This window comes from Accipiter gentilis, chromosome 26 (assembly GCF_929443795.1).
Source record: "Accipiter gentilis chromosome 26, bAccGen1.1, whole genome shotgun sequence".
NCBI classification, from domain to species: domain Eukaryota; kingdom Metazoa; phylum Chordata; class Aves; order Accipitriformes; family Accipitridae; genus Astur; species Astur gentilis.
The window spans coordinates 9,793,931-9,810,518 of NC_064905.1; the positions used below are offsets into that span (position 1 = coordinate 9,793,931).

The 16,588-nt window shown below is 39.7% G+C and overlaps 3 protein-coding genes across 3 annotated transcripts in view; 2 read left to right on the forward strand and 1 right to left on the reverse strand.

Annotated features, from left to right (window-relative positions):
- GABRB2 (gamma-aminobutyric acid type A receptor subunit beta2) overlaps window positions 1-16,588 on the forward strand; it is a 617,197-nt gene that overhangs the window by 467,692 nt on the left and 132,917 nt on the right. The window lies entirely within an intron of this gene.
- Window positions 1-16,588, reverse strand: part of LOC126050797 (uncharacterized) — a 920,783-nt gene that overhangs the window by 352,785 nt on the left and 551,410 nt on the right. The window lies entirely within an intron of this gene.
- ATP10B (ATPase phospholipid transporting 10B (putative)) overlaps window positions 3,419-16,588 on the forward strand; it is a 57,093-nt gene continuing 43,923 nt past the window's right edge. Inside the window, exons 1-2 of the mRNA XM_049829093.1 lie at window positions 3,419-3,696; window positions 4,752-4,946. Coding sequence (XP_049685050.1) covers window positions 3,422-3,696; window positions 4,752-4,946 — 470 coding nt within the window. The 5' untranslated portion in view covers window positions 3,419-3,421. The remainder of the gene's footprint in view (window positions 3,697-4,751; window positions 4,947-16,588) is intronic.

The window sequence follows — 16,588 nt, forward strand, 5'->3', positions numbered from 1 at the left end:
CATTATTTACCCCCCATATAACAGCTGCTTAGTTTTGCATGGTTTATGTTATATAGTCTCGAGATCTCCTGCAACACATTTAATTGCATGGTGGCACCAGCTGGCCTCTCTCTTCATGGATATGGCACTGTTTATGACCACCGCCTTTCAAAGCAAGCCATGAGGACAGGGCTGATTTCCAAACTGAATAAAACTAAGTGATTCTTTCATAGATTTATACACTAAGTAAATAGTTAAAGATGAGGTGAGGAGAGACCCTATCTTGAACGTCGAGCAGACTTGCCTAATTGTGATTTTTGAAGCTGTAGAAGTTTCCCAGGGGAAGTTGTGGAAGACATGCTACTATTTATGTGTAAAGCTGCCTTAATCAATCTTGTCTGCCTTCATTTTTAGTAATACGCTTTTTTTTCATTTGTAATTTCTAAGGAATTTCAACCTACCTTGATGTATCTCAGATAGAGAAAGAATTTGATGCTCTGGTAGGTTGTGTGTAACTCATATATGTAGCTCTGTTATGTGCAACTTTTATATGTATATGTAGATATAAAATGTTGTTAAAGACATATGTCGTACAGTGTGTATCTGAACCAATAAAGACTGCTACTCTTCCATCCACTGTTCACATCTTAATTTAACTGTAGAGCTTACTGCTCAGAGCAACGTGGCAAAAGGGTCCTGTCTTTAGCTAGCAAACATGAGCTGCATCATGTCACTAGGGCATTTTCACTGAGTGATCACTGTGCCTTTTTTTGGTAACTACCAACAACTGACTTTCTGCCTTTTCATTGTAAAATCTTTCAGCACCACAGATTAAAAATTATACTGTAAGGAAGTGGTGGCTCTAAGATTAAGTTGAATATTATTTTGATTTCAGTCAAGTACTCATTCCTTCGGGCATTGGCAGAGTAGTTAACATGGATTACAAGACATCCTGTCTATGGATTAAACTACAAGTTTATTCAGTTCTGCATGAAGCCATTCAGAGCTTTAGGTTGTTTGTGTTAATGTAACACCTTCGAATGATTGATTTTCTCACTAAACAAGCACTAAGTGCACTAAAATCCAGGCACAAGGAAGTGTGTCATCATGTGTGCTGTGCTTCCAGTCCTCTCTCATGTTAGTAGTTTAAATCTGGTATCTTATAGAGAAAAGGTTCCTGAGATCCATGTCTTCTAAAAATGTTGGCTGTTATAGCTTAGAAATTATAAAAGGCTTTCCTTAAATTCTCCAAGCCAGTACTCCATACTTATTGTGTCTAAGTGTCTTTTTTTCCTAGCTCTTCACACACAGTGAAACAAAATAAACTAAATGCCACTACGTCGTGCTAAGACACAGCTGCTTGCTGGTGTCTTATCCCAAGGCTCTCACTAGTCCTAAATGAAGCCTTAATTTGCCTCTCCTGCCTATCAGCACAATGTGGCCATGGGTGCTCAAGGACTACTCAGGAACACAGCACAAAAGCAGAGTGAAGGAGAATCTGTTGCTCAGTTTAGGTTCAGCACACCTTCGTCAAATCACTGTCTCTCTCCCATGTGGACCATCTCCAACCTACTACATGTTGCCTACAGTTCATCTGTGGCCTGGGATCCTGCAGGCATGCTGCTTTCATTGACACTCAGCAAGCTCTGGAGATCATTTTTTAAGTATGCATGAACCCATTATCACAATGGCAGCTGCTTTACCTCGCAGTGGCTCATCTTTCAACAGGTGAATAAAGTTATTGCAAACACAGTGAAGGCATCTAAAATCAAGGGATAAATGCTGGAATTCCAGTCGGTGGAGTACAACACAAGTAATGGCAAGTTCTGTTAAAAACTCTTTATTTTCTTATTGTGATATTTACCTGCCCTTGTGTCTTCCTAGCAATTCATTGTTTCAGTACTCTCTATCAGGGTAACATGACATTAAGTCTAGATTGATTAAGTTTTGGCACTTAAGTTTGTAACAAACAAGCCAGTATTTCCAAGTTTCTGATAGGCATAAATTAGCCATTCTCAACATTGTAGAGGATCCCCAGGCACTGCTGAGCAACCTGAACTCTGAATTAAAGATTTTTTTGAACATCTAGTGAGTAACAGTGAATAAAGAGAACTCATTGTTTGCTGATGAAACAAGACACTTCAAATGTGTTAGTGAAATACAGTACAGTATATTTTTCCCCTTCCAAGACTCAAAAATGTACATATTTTTAAATATGATTAAGGTTTTTTCCAAAGCAAGTTACATATTGCATAGAGTAAAAGGTAGGCTTTATTAAAGAGAACGCTGCAAAGCACGAACAAAGGACTCACTGGTAATAAAGGTATAAATCATTCCAAAGTTTTAATGTATTTGAAATGTGTTTATTTAGACTTGTACAAACACATACAGATATTCTTAATCTGCTTCAAATACAGCTGCTGTTAAATAAAGTTTAAACCAATTCTTCAGTGAATTAATCTAAATGACCTTTGTCTAAGTTTAAGTAATTTTTTTTCTCTGTATTTCCCACACTCTAAGTGAGGTGGGTTCAGTTCACATGTTTTGTTTAGTGGAACCTTGAAGTTGCACAAGGCCAATGCCTTTTTTTTTTTTGCTTTTTCACATTTTCTGCCTCATCGCTGCACGGCAGCTTCCAGTCCTCAAACTTCTGCTGTTGACTTGAGAATTTATTGTGTTTAGGTTGAGCATAACAGTATATACACCTGTGCTGCTGGAGCCTAAGCGTCCTGCTTGCTGGATCCCAATCGCAGTTGTGGATGTGTGAACAACTCAGAAGACAAGTCTTCAATGATAATAGGATTACTATTGGGAGATTTAATTCCTTTATCTCTCCAACCAATAAAACATCCATTGTTTTAGTGCTAGCTGGCATTTTCCACTCAGATCAGATTTCTGTGGAGACTGGAAAACTGTTACGTGAGTGTAAATGAGGTTAAGCTGATGCTGCAGTTTGTTATTATCTGAGCTATTAAGATTCAACACCTGAACCGGTCCCTCTGTAAGTAAGTGTGAACAGAAAAATTATTGTGAGAAAGTCAGATATTTGGAGAAAAATGCCTGAATAGATTTGGTGGCAGTGTATGTCTGAGGAAAATGATACAGAATTCTTGATGGAAAAGCCATTGTTCACCTCTGTTAAATTGGTTTTATCTCTGTTAGTTTGCTGTTATAACACACAGAAAATAGATTTGGGATATTTTTTTCTCGAGAGATAGAAATAGATTTTTCCATATTGAAGATTATGTTCTGTCTTTTATTCTGTGCATTCTCTGCAGAAAGTGCTGAGCTCAAAGACTGAACAAGCAATGCACTGAACAGGAGTATTGTTTGCTGCTTTAAACCTCTGCTAGCAAGATATGAAGTGAATTTTCTATCAGAATGGAATTGGTTTTCAGTCCTTGTCATGCATTTGTCTTTCAGCCTGACATCCCTGCTGTGAATGGCTTTGTCTGTGGACTCGGCTTTGTACCGTTGGCAGCGACTAGGAGCTGAAAGTCCCTCCCAGCCTCTGTCAGAATCGACGCCACTGCTGTTTTCTGTCAGAGACAACCCAAAACTCAACTTAAACAAATGGAGGATTGTGTTTCCTGACAATGGCAGACAGTGGAAAGACTGGAAACGAGCTTCTACATTTTATTCTGGAAACAGGATACAGACCACAAAATACACGTGGTTCACTTTTTTGCCCAAAAACATTTTTGAGCAGTTTCACAGGTAAAAAAAATTCATTCAATGATACATGAGATTTAAGAACTCTCTCTGAAACGGTGATATTTGAGGATAATGGAGAAGGGCTTCTTTTGTAGTTGCCACATTAGTAAAATTTAGGTGATGATTATTTGTAACCAAATGTCACTCGATTCACACTGAAACGGAGGTTTAAAGCAAGTAAACAGCAGGTGTGCTTAACCGGCACTGTGGCCAGCTTTCTTGTTTGAATGCTAGAAGAGTTTTCTATGTAAAAATTTCAAGTTTTTATTTAAAAATCCCTCTGTTTCTGTGTTGAATAAACCTCTAATTTTTAAGAACGTGAAAAGACATTTATTGGATGTGCTGAGACACCTATGAAATTCTGTAGATTTCAGAGGCTCATACATTAGTTTTGGTACGTTTTTAATGACATGCAAGTGACTTTGTCTACCGACTTATAAACAGTGTACATGTATATGCAAGTGCTAGGTTTGAAATTATGTACTCCCCCAGCATTATGAATCATGTCAATAAGATGCCCAGGGAAATATCACTATGACAAAGATAAATGGAAGTTGTATATTCATGTCTAGCTTGGAAATTTTCATTTTATATGTTACATTTACACATTCATAATTTGACCTTCCACCTGTGGAATCCTTCATGGATTCCTGATGATGACATTTCCATGATTCTAAACATGTGGGTTTTTACACCCATTCTGTTACATTGGTTTGGGTTTTTAAGATTTTTTGGGCTTCTGTTCGATTTTGTGCTTATTTTCAAGACTAAGGCAGCGGGGATCATTAAAGAAGTTTTAGCTCCTAGAGATAAAAAGTGTTGGTAATATGTGGAAAAATGGACATAGCTGTAATATTATGAAAATGTATCTCACAGGCTCTTCCAAAGAAAAAAACAGCATGTCAGTTAAGCAACTGATAAATTGATTCTGGGAAAGGAAGAAGAGGGTAGAGGAGTGGAATGATTAATGTTCCTTTGACAGAAAATGGGGGATGTTTATTAAGGAAAGGACACATTCTAAATTCTGACTACTTTTAATTTATTTTATACCTTTTCAGGCTAGGTAATCTTTATTTCTTCTTTCTGGTGGTTCTGAACTGGTTCCCACAAGTGGAAATCTTCCACAGGGAGATTACTACGCTGCCTCTGATTGTGGTGTTGCTTGCCAGTATGATTAAGGATGCTATTGAAGACTATAGAAAATACCGATTTGATAAGAAGATAAACTTCTCTAAAACCAGGGTATATGACAAGTAAGTAAACTAAACCAATTATTATTCCTTGCATTTGATGTGGTGGAAACTGCTCAGCTGATTTTGCAGTAATTCACTCATTGACCCTTTGGAGTACCGTAAGTTTGGAAAAGCTGTTATAAAAGAGTTTAGTTCTGCCTTTAAAAATAACTAATTTATCCCACTTAAGTCATCCTGATATCATTGAAGTGTGCGTTGATATGCAAGTTTTCATTCCAAGTTTCCAAACTAGCTTGCCAACACACACAACATCCTCTCCAGGTGACAGAAGGATCTGGAGGAAAAATGAAACGTATCCAAGTCTGGAAAAGATTATTGGGGCTGTTTAAAAAACTGGAGCAATGTCTTTCAGATGTTTCATGCTAAAACCATTAATACAAAAATTAATAATCAACTACATTCAAGGTGAAGCATAACCAGGAACTGAAAAATATTTTATAGGACTTCCAGTAAACACAGGTGATCAATATAGCATGGTTTTGTTTTGGAGATAGTACAACACCCGCAGTAAACTGTGATGTTTGCTCAGTACTGACTCAAAAGGAAGAAATATTTTCATGTGCAATTCTTATTGCAACATTTCAATTTCATCAGAGTTTCTCATCCAAGTACTAACTTGACTTGAAACTACTAAGCTTGTCACTACATAATGCAATAGATAGTTTTCATTTAAAAGAAGTCTAAAAGTTTGGATCTCTTCCCTTTTTCACCTCTCCTTAAGCCCAGGCCATAGAGAACTATTAACTGTGGTTTGTACACACCTCATCAGCTCTCTTGGAAATTAGCCCTCATCCGTGCTTACATTCTTACGTGTCAGAGGCACGAGGACCAATGAGGAAGAAGAAACGAGAGGCTGGAAGGGATTACTAGGTGAGAGAGGGACGCTTTGGGGTGTCCAGAAGCAGGAGGTATATCAGAGGAGAAGGATGAGGCTGAGGGCAATCTACGTAAACTGCCCTTCAATTGCCCGTGTCTACGTATAATGCCCGCTACGACCAAACCATAGGTTTGCTTGGTTTGGGGGCGTGGGGGCTGTTTGTTTAATAATCCACGTTGCGGTCATGAAAACAAATAGTAGATAGAGGAAGTAAAGGAGAGAAATACTGCCCGTGCTGAGGCTTATAGCAATCTTCCGTTGACTTCTGGGACACAGAGCTCTGCCCATTACCTTTGAACTTCCTGGCAACTCCCAGGCTTATAAAGTGATTCCGAAACTCATGGAGTAAACTATGAAAATTGTGTGTACGTTCTTCGCTTTGGCGCTGCTCTGTGTTAAAACCGAGGCGCTCCCTGTGAGCAGATAGTCTATGCCAGGGAAAGGCTCTGAACAGGGCCTCCAGGCGTATGCTAACAGGAATAACAAAACATTCAGGATGCTTTTGTCATATGTGAGGTGCAGCCTCCCCAGCAGGCTCTAGGACCCGGTGCAGCTGCGTCAGGATGATACCTGTCCCTAGGCAGGGGCAGGTTGGAGTCTGAAGGAGAGGCAGCCCTGGGCTCCGGACATCTCGACTCTTCTCTCCACCATTTAGGAGTTTATTTGGATTATTGAGCTCTTCTGACTCTGTTGGTTTTCAACTCGAGGCTACTTTTTGAGAGGAAAGCAAGATGTCAAGGAAAAGTGTTCCAGGCTGCTTCTCTAGAATGATATGGAAAAAACATTTTTTCAAGGAAACCTGCTGCCGGTGTGGTGCTCCAGACACTGAAATCCAAAATGAAGAGCTGGAAAAGAGAGGAAAAGTAAAGAAAAGAAAGAAGAAAAATGAAAATAAACGAGTGATCATCTCCAATTTGCTCTTTGGAAGTAAGAAGAGGAAGGAAAATCCAAACATACACTATGACTCCAATAAAATTAAGACCACAAAATATACCATCTTGACTTTCCTCCCTAAAAATATCTATGAGCAGTTTCACCGCTTTGCCAATGTTTATTTTGTGGTCATTGCACTGCTGAATTTTGTGCCAGTGGTGAATGCTTTCCAACCAGAAGTTTCTGTGATCCCAATTTGTGTTATAATGGCCATTACAGCCATTAAAGATGCTTGGGAGGACTTTCGACGATATAAATTAGACAAGGAAATCAATCATATGGGATGTTACATTTACAGCAGGTGAGTTTCACACAGCTTTTATTACCAAAAAAAAATTAGCTTGAGATCTTTTATCAATGGTGAGGCTTTTTGTTTAAAAAAATTAATAACTGCTGGAAAATCACGATGATTAAGTGAAACAGGAAAAACTCATAGTGACTATATATCACGTGGTATCTGTTCTGATAGTTCCTTTTTTGTTTAAACCTCATTTTCAGACTGGGAAGGCAAGTTTGAGTTTCATGGTATTGGTGTGTCTATTGGCCTCTTAAACATGGAGTGCAGTGAAAACAGGTGCTTAAATAGCTATGAACACCCGGATTTCTATGGAATTTTCAAGAGGCCTTATTTCTATCAATATAGAGTAACACAGAACAAGATCTGTCATGAGACCTATTTGCATTCTTAGATGCCAAGAAACCTCCTAAAAATGTAGTTCTTTGGACTAAACTTAATTTTATACTCTACACTGTAGTTGTGTTTCTTTTACTAGGTTGTATGTAAAATAAAACTGTAAAAATGCAGTTTAAAAGTGGGGGATAGTAATATATGCCTCTGTTCAGTCATCTCTAAATCAATTAACTATATGTGTCTGTGCTCACTCCTTCAAAATGATTTTTGACCTCTTGCTTTTAGGACTTTCAGAAGTTTGAAAATTATGTTTTATTGTATCAAAACAGTTCTCTCAGCAAAGTAGAAAATTACTTCTCCCTGCTAAAATATCACATCTCAGAGTCAAAGAGCAAAACTTTCCATCTCCGTGAATGTTGCCTGTCATCCCTCAAATTAATCAACAGAGCTTTATATAATGTGTGCTTTCACAAGCAAGATCTTGCAGAACTCTGGCTTTTATCACACAGTGCTGTCATTTCTGCTTGTTTCTCTTGCATGTGTTTGTCAGATTTTTATTTTTGTATCCTGCTGGTTGAACAGGAAAACAATGGATTTGCCTGTCTGGGGGCTAAACTTAACCCCACATAGAGATAATGACTTGTCAGGAACAAAATTGCACTGATCTCCTTGCCAACTTGTCCGAAAAAGCAGGCATTTTTCAAGTTTCTAAATATTGTTCATTTGAGATTTCTTTTCCACCGTGAAGACTGTCAATAATTGTAGCTCTTTGGGTAGAGTGGCAAAATTGCGTCTTTTGCCTACCTTTGAGATTGCAATCTAGTTGGATTTTTTAATTTTTTCAATATTGCACTAACCCATGAGGCAATGGATTATTTGTTAACACTTGTTAAAACCAGTATGAAAGAGAATAGGTGGTGCAGTAGGTACTAATGAATGAATCCGCATAGGAATCTTATTTATTTCCTCTTTACATAAAGCAACCATGTTAATTTATACCTGAAAGCCTTTTACCATTGGAACATGAGAAGTGGGGAATACAGTAAAACTTGGTTTGTATAAGAGAAAAATGTCCATCGTGGAACTACAACATACATACAGATCCAGATTCAAGTTACAGCGATGAGTACTTTCTTATGCAGAAATTTGACATGGGCCTTTCTTAAAATTGGTTATCCCATCCCATAAAAAAGACTTTGACCTATGAATAAATCTGGTCTAGAATCTTGTCTGTCACCAAGGTTTTATGGCCCAAAAAGGTGATGTAAGGGAAAGGAAAATGAGGAGGATTTCAGACTATAGCACTCATTCTGACTGGAAGAATCATAGGTAATTACAATTGCCATCAGATCAGTAGCTACAGCTTATTATGTCATGAATAATTTTAATCAGGCTTCTATAGCGCTTTGGGAAGCTGATATTTCTTGTTCTTCTTGCTAGCTGCAAAGTCATGGAAGAGCTTGATGTCTTCTAATTTTCTTCCTTATGAATCATCTGCTCTAGGTAATTTTTGAACATTGGTGAAAGTCCTTTTTAAGACATTGCAAATTTCGTTAATCTTGTGGCAGGAAAAAATTCTTTTTGATCAAACAACTGATCTCCCATCCTAAAATGAAAGATTACTTAAATTTTAAGAGTTAATCTTGGAGAGTGTGTTGTCTTTATTTCAGATTTCAATAACAAGAACCCTGGATCCTGTTCCAAAAGAGATACAAAGGCAGAACAATCTTTTCCAAATGCTGAGTGTTCTCCAAAACTTTCTTGAAGACTAGGAGAAATGCAGTAACTTGCCTTCTTTCAACATAGAGCAAGGAAAATTGAATTTAAATAGGCTGCCCTGTAAACACATTTCTTCTAATTTTCTTTTTGCAGAGATCAGCTGAAATGGGAAATCTAGTCTGCTAGTCAAATGAAGGAAAAGATGCTTGAAGTAGTGTATTTAGAGAGCATTTAATTGAGAAAATGGGAGACAATTAATAGGCTTTGAAGTATTTTGGGGAGATACAATAACTTAGATCTAATGTTTGATTGTGGCAATTTTAATTTCTGAACCAAAACTTTTGAAATCATAACAATTGTATACAAACTGTTGTGCTGTCAGAATGAATTGCACAACACCAAGAGAGAACAAAAAAAATCAATTGCAGATGGTACAGAACTAAGTTTAATTGCCTCCTTTCTCCCGGTATTCCTTAAAATATACTTTGTTTGCTTTTAAATTTTCCAAGCAAGGGGGCTTCCATTACTACAAAACATGACTGTCAAAGCATTTTCTATGATACTATACTTTATTATCCCTCTTTAATTGCATTTAAATTCCTCAAGTCACCTGGTTTCATGCAACCCTAATTTATTACTCTTTATTCATAACATTTAATTATAATCTTCAAATATGTGTAATTTTTATTATGTTCATTTTGCTATGCCCAGACACCTTTTAGTCAAGATCTGTATATAGACCACTCTTTTTGTCTTTCTTGTCAGCCAGTCCCTCCAAACCTACTGTGATTACTTTTCTCTGAACTGTCTCCAGTTTGTCATTAATTTACTAACAGGGGCCAGCGCTGAATGTAGTATACAAACCTGTATGTGAATGTCAACCCAACAGTTGCTAAAAGCTATTATTTAATTGTCTTCAAGTTCTGTAATGTTCGAGGAACTAGTTGATATGTAATTAATGTATGGCCTGGATCTGATATACCCCTAGGATTAAGCTATAATGGTCTGTAAGTACTCCATAGCATCCAGCCAGGTTTTTACATCAATTTCACACTTCTGGAAGATTTAACATAATTTTTTCGCAGTGTTTCAGTAGACATTCAGATACAAGTGCAAGGACTATGCACAGCTCAAGATGGCACAGCAACACACTTGACTGAATGCACGTACGTCAGACAGCAGCAGCCATAAAAACATTAATGTTATTTAAGCTATTTACGTTGCTTAATTTTAAATGCCTAAACTTAGATATCTGAGACAGTGACTCAGAGACGCCTAGTTTATATGCTTTGAATCATCCTGTGGAGCTGTCGGATAACTAGGTAAGTCAACAGGCATTCTAAATGAGATAGCTTGATTACTCTTTCAATAGAAAGTTCCTCTGTGATGCTTTCAGGCCCTGTGGTTTTCAAGTAGTTCCTATAAGCATCAATATCCTCTTCCTCTGTAGGTTCACCGATGTCTGTGATACAAAAAATTCAGGCTGGCCTTCACTGTGACCCTTCATCTGCTTAGTGTAAGGTTTTAGAAGATGTAGAGTTTTCTGCATCAGCACTAACTCTGAGTTAGTCCTAGAGCAGTGATGTGGAAATAAGGAAAAAACAAAGAACTCATCTCTGTGTTGCACAAAGTCAGAACTGCCAACAGTTGAAAAGCTGGAATTGGCTTAAGCTAGACTCACTGGTTTGAAAGACAATTAAAATATTTCAGTCAATTGCAGTTTTCTAATTCAGTGTTGTAATTTATCTCTCTGACAGCAATGGAGATCTGCTTGACTACAGGTTACTCTGTGTATATATAGTATACTTTCTATTTTCTTAAAATTAGGGAAGCTGGGTAGTGAGGACGAAGGCTGCTTTTCTATTTCAGCCTCCTTCATATGCTCTGATCAGCTGGACCTTCTGAAGGGAGGAGAGTTTGCACCTCCCCTGGATGCTCCCAAGTCTGGGAGAGCAACGGGGACTGGCCAGGGATGTAACGACCAACAGAGGTCTGTGGTGTCTGGAAGACAGCAGAGAAGGGTAGGGAGCATGCTTGAAAACAGAAATTGACCTACTGTCAAATCTCAGAGGTGAAAGAGAAAAGAAAGCTTTCCTCTGAATGCCAGAAACATCACATGCAGCTCATTCAACCCAGAGTGAACCTGAAAGTTTGTAAAGTAGAAAGCAGGATGAGAGGAAAATACCATCCTGCCAAGGGCATAGTAAGCAAAAAGAGATTTGTTGCCAATGTTTTAATTTAAAGTCCTGTTCAGCAGCGCTGAGTTTGCATTTGTTAAAGAGCCTTTTCTTTATGCTTTATTACTTTTGTTTTCTAACAAAGCATAACTTTAAAGACTAGGAGCCTGCTAGAGGCTTTAGTGGGCTCATATTATATACCAAAAAAAAAGAGAGTCTAAAGCCTGTGGCTCACTTCAAGTCCCACCACATTCCCTCAGGCAGAATTGCAATCAGTTTTCTTGGCCATAGCAATATCAAGGCTTCTACACCTCAGTGGTGCCTTCTCTCAACAGTGCATGAATTCCATCAGCTGGAGGCTGAAGGTCTTCTCAAGATCTCCACCTCTTATATGGCTGAAGGTGCATTCCTATGACAGCCACAAAGCATGCACTTTGTTCAGTTGAAACATGAATTATTTCTTATAAAAGTAGCAATGACTGCATGATTATTATGTGCTATGATATCATTGCAACTCAGTATCCATCAGGAAAGATCCAGTGCCACTCCCTTGCTTAACGTCAAACTTGACTACCTTGTTCTCTGTGTGGGACTGCCACTGGCAGTGGGCATCCTCTGCTCTGTCATCTTTATAACCGTTGTATGTACCTCAGGTACTATGGAATTTTTGTACCTAGTTTAACTATGGATACCTGAATTAATAGTGGCTTTTACTGAAGGCAGGAACAGTGACTTCTGTTTGTGCAAGCTGAGGCATTCTTCAAACCTCCAGTGAGCTGAGAAAATGGCCTTAACCAACAGTACACTCAGGTTTGTTATGTCACCATGCAACTGCTTGAAACCAGTGGTACCAAAATTGTGAAGAAATAGTTAAAACATGAATTCATCTTATGATGAGCATGCTGATTGTGTGGTGAAGAAATACGTGACATGCTGCACTGACTAAATGCAAAAGAAAAATGTCAAGTTTTCAGCGCTCAGCTGGTCCAGGCAGCAACACTTGAAAGTCAAAGAGCAGCAAGCTAGCAGTTCTTGTCAGTCAGTGTGTATTGCTACAGTGAGGATCCTTGGTCTTTGTGGAAGAAAATCCATAAATACATTACTAATGCTACCACTAGTTTGTATATTGCTTTATCAGAGCTTTCTTCAAGATCTATTACCTGCCAAGGCATTTAAAGCTGCTTCACAGCAAAGGTTCAATGGTTTAGCAGACAGCAGCAGAACCTAATGACTAAAGACAAAGGGCAGATAAATAAGAACCTATGGTTTTGGCTCAGAGACCTGCAGAATCATGACCTCGTAACATTAAGCTCCATCCTGTCTGAATCTGTCTGAGTTTTAACACACCACTAAGACCTGGAGAGAAGCAGGTTTCTGCCACGTGACCTCAAGAGCTACACGGTCGTGTAAGGAGATGAGTATAGCAAAAAAGCTGATCTCGGCTGTGGCTTCCAGAAACTTGGTAAGTTAATGGGAGTCCTTAGAAACTAATGCTACTGATTAGCAGTCATTAAGTAACCTTGGAGTTACCTGTTCATTCCAGCTGGTGCCAGGCAGAATCATAGCAACAGCATTTTGTTCAATGCAGTAGTAAAAAAGAAAAATAAATAGATTTTCCTAAATACAGTAATCCATAACTTACAAAATGAACTTAGTAAAGTCTAAGGAGATGTGTTCTCAAAATATTTTTTACTTAAATTAATTTTATTTCTTCATTGGGTACAGGTCATTATAAAATTGAGACAGAAATTAAAAATGTGGGTTAAATCTAAAACCTTGTATACAGACATATAATGCATTTATAAAGTTCTGGTACTTACTTAAAGTTCACATCAACTTGAATTGATTACTGTGCTGGTTTTGGAGGGAATAGAGTTAATTTTCTTCACAGTAGCTAGTATGGGCCTGTGTTTTGGATTTGTGCTGAAAACAGTGTTGATAATACAGGGATGTTTTCGTTATTGCTGAGCAGTGCAGCACAATTATGGAAGTTGAATATAGGCTTCTTTTATCACTGAGACAATAACTTCCTTGTTAGGATGCTATGGGCAGTTTTGGCACATAAAAAGGTAGGATCTGTTGCCAGCATTGAGGAATTTGGAATGCCAAAGCAGTATAATTAAAGATGAATTTTATTAAACTTCAGAAAAATTTCACTCCCCTTATCTTTAAAAGATGCTCATTGCCATCTTAAAGTAGTATTCAAATTCTGAGAGAGAGTTTGGGGCTATAGGGAAAGACTATAGCTGCTTGCTAATGAAGGCTTGTTACACGACTGGCCGCTGCTAAATGACATCATTGATGCTGCTGGGATGATGTCCATGTCACAAAAACAACCTTCCCAGCCATTGTAATGGTAACATGGCAGAAGCAGATGATGAATTGGCATGGACAACACAGTACCTTCTCATGGTCAGATAATATCTCTAGCTCAGGAATACTATCAGAGAAGTTGTGCTGTACTCTGACCTATGGACAGCTTTCAGAAATCAGTCCCTTTCCAGTCTAGTGCCTTCTTGAAGTCCTAAATCTGCTCCTTTGTTGTCAGTTTTTCAAAGTTTTATGACAGTAGCTCTAACTGTGAGTTCATGGCCACAAAGTGCTATTTGAAAACATTTTGTGAGGTTTTTCCTGGTCTAATCTTTGATAGCATAAAAATGTGTGGGATTTCGATTTGCAAAAATAAACTGTAAAGGGTAAGTAGCTGTGTGATTCTACCTGTTGTCTGTGTAGAACTGAGAATCTCAAAACATTAGAATTTTTTATAAAGTAGGTGATGCTTGAGGGGGCCCATTTTCAAATATAACATTCTAGTGAATTTACATAAGGTAAAGTACAAACATTTGGCTTTGTCTATTTGTGACACTGATATTTTTTTCCAAGTGTTATAACTTTGTGGCAATGTAGGGAGTGAAAGGTTGAGCAAACAATGTCTTTACTTCAAGCTGCAAAGTATCCTGAGGTGAAGCTTGCAGTAATTCAAGGAAATAAGACTCACTGAACTAATTGGTTGGTATGATACTTCTCAGTGATAAAGATTTCTGAAGATCTTTCTCTAAGACAATCTAGGACTCAGAGGCATGCTGTGGAGTGCACATGAAAAATGACCTTTATTTAATCTCCTCTGGGGAGCAGACCAATAATTTTTATTTGCTCCCATTCACCATCCATTTTGACCCAGTTTTTGTTTGAGATTTATCTTTATTGAATCCAAGAACATGAAATGAAATTGTTGACACAAAGTCAATAATTTATTCATGCTCCCCCACAATCTCCAGCCACAGCAGGATTTTTTTATGATCCTTTCTTCCCAGAAATGACTTCATAAAGTCTATTTCGTTCGAGCCTCTTGGTCAGATATGATGAGTCCAATAACAAATTCTGGCAGACTTCACTTCGACTGTTCAAGGCTAAATGCCTCTTTTTGTCAGCACTATCTTCTGATGGGCATTATCATGCTACCCATTACCCCAGGACAGCAAGGGAACACTTTTTAAGTGCGCTGTTGATAAATTGACTGGTAAAGGAGAGAAAGTACTGAGAAACTTTTATCTTAGATCATGCCTTTGGCATCCCACAGCCCTGAAGCCCCACAGAATCCTAGAATGGTTTGGGTTGGAAGGGACCTTAGAGATCACCTAGTTCCAACCCCCCTGCCATGAGCAGGGACACCTTCCGCTAGACCAGGTTGCTCCAAGCCCCATCCAACCTGGCCTGCAACACTGCCAGCCATGGGGCAGCCACAGCCTCCCTGGGCAACCTGTTCCAGTGCCTCACCACCCTCACAGTAAAGAATTTCTTCCTTACGGCTAATCTAAATCTACCCTCTTTCAGTTTAAATTCATTACGCCTCGTCCTGTCACTACATGCCCTTGTAAAAAGTCCTCTACAGCTTTCCTGCAGGCCCCTTTAGGTACAGGAGGGCTCCTATAAGGTGTCCCCAGAGCCTCTCTTCTCCAGGCTGAACAACCTCAACTCTCTCAACCTCTCCTCACAGGGGAGGTGCTCCAGCCCCCTGATCAGTTTTGTGGCCACGCACTGGAGTCCTTCCAACAGGTCCAGGTCCTTCTTACACTGGGGGCCCGAGAGCTGAATGCAGTACTGAAGGTGGGGTCTCACAAGAGCAGAGTAGAGGGGGAGAATCACCTCCCTCGGCCTGCAGGACATGCTTCTTTTGGTGCAGCCCAGGATATTGTTGGCTTTCTGGGCTACAAATGCACATTGCTGGGTTGCGTTGAGCTTCTCGTCAATGAACACCCCCAAGTCCTCCTCCACAGGGCTGCTCTCAATCCACTCGTCACGCAGCCTGTATTTGTGCTTGGGATTGCCCCAACCCATGTGCAGGATCTTGCGCTTGGCCTTGTTGAACTTCATGAGGTTCACAGGGGCCCACCTCTCAAGGCTGTCAAGGTCCCTCTGGATGGCATCCCTTCCCTCCAGCGTGTTGACCACACCACACAGCTTGGTGTTGTCGGCAAACTGGCAGAGGGTGCGCTCAATCCCACTGTCCATGTCACCGACAAAGATGTTAAACACCACCGACCCCTGAGGAATGCCACTCATCACTGGTCTCCATTTGGACATCGAGCCGTTGACTGCAACTCTTTGAGTGTGACCACCCAGCCAATTCCTTATCCACCAAGTGGTCCATCCATCAAATCCATGTCTCTCCAAGTTAGAACCAAGGATGTTGTGCAGGGCTGTGTCAAATGCTTTGCACAAGTCCAGGTAGATGATGTCAGTTGCTCTTCCCTTATCCCCTGACGCTGTAACCCCGTCATAGGAGACCACCAAATTTGTCAGGCACAATTTGCCCTTAGTGAAGCCTTGTTGGCTGTCACCAATCACCTCCTTATTTTTCATGTGCCTTAGCATAGTTTCCAGGAGGATCCGCTCCATGATCTTGCTGGGCACAGAGGTGAGGCTGACTGGCCTGTAGTTCCCCAGGTCTTCCTTTTTTCCCTTTTTAAAAACAGACATCAGGGTGGTTGAAGTCCCCCATGAGGACCAGGTTTTGTGAACGTGACGCTGCTCCTATCTGTCTAGAGGACCTTATCCACTCAGTCTTCCTGGTTGGGTGGCCTGTAGCAGACCCCCACTCTAATGTCACCTGTCCCTGCCCTCCCTCTAATCCTGACCCATAAGCTCTCTGTCAGCTCCTCATCCATCCCCGGGCAGAGCTCCATGCACTCCAGCTGGTCACTGACATAGAGGGTGACACCCCCTCCTTGTCTCCCCTGCCTGTCCTTCCTAAAGAGCCTGTACCTTCCATTCCAACATTCCAGTCATAGGAGCCATCCCACCA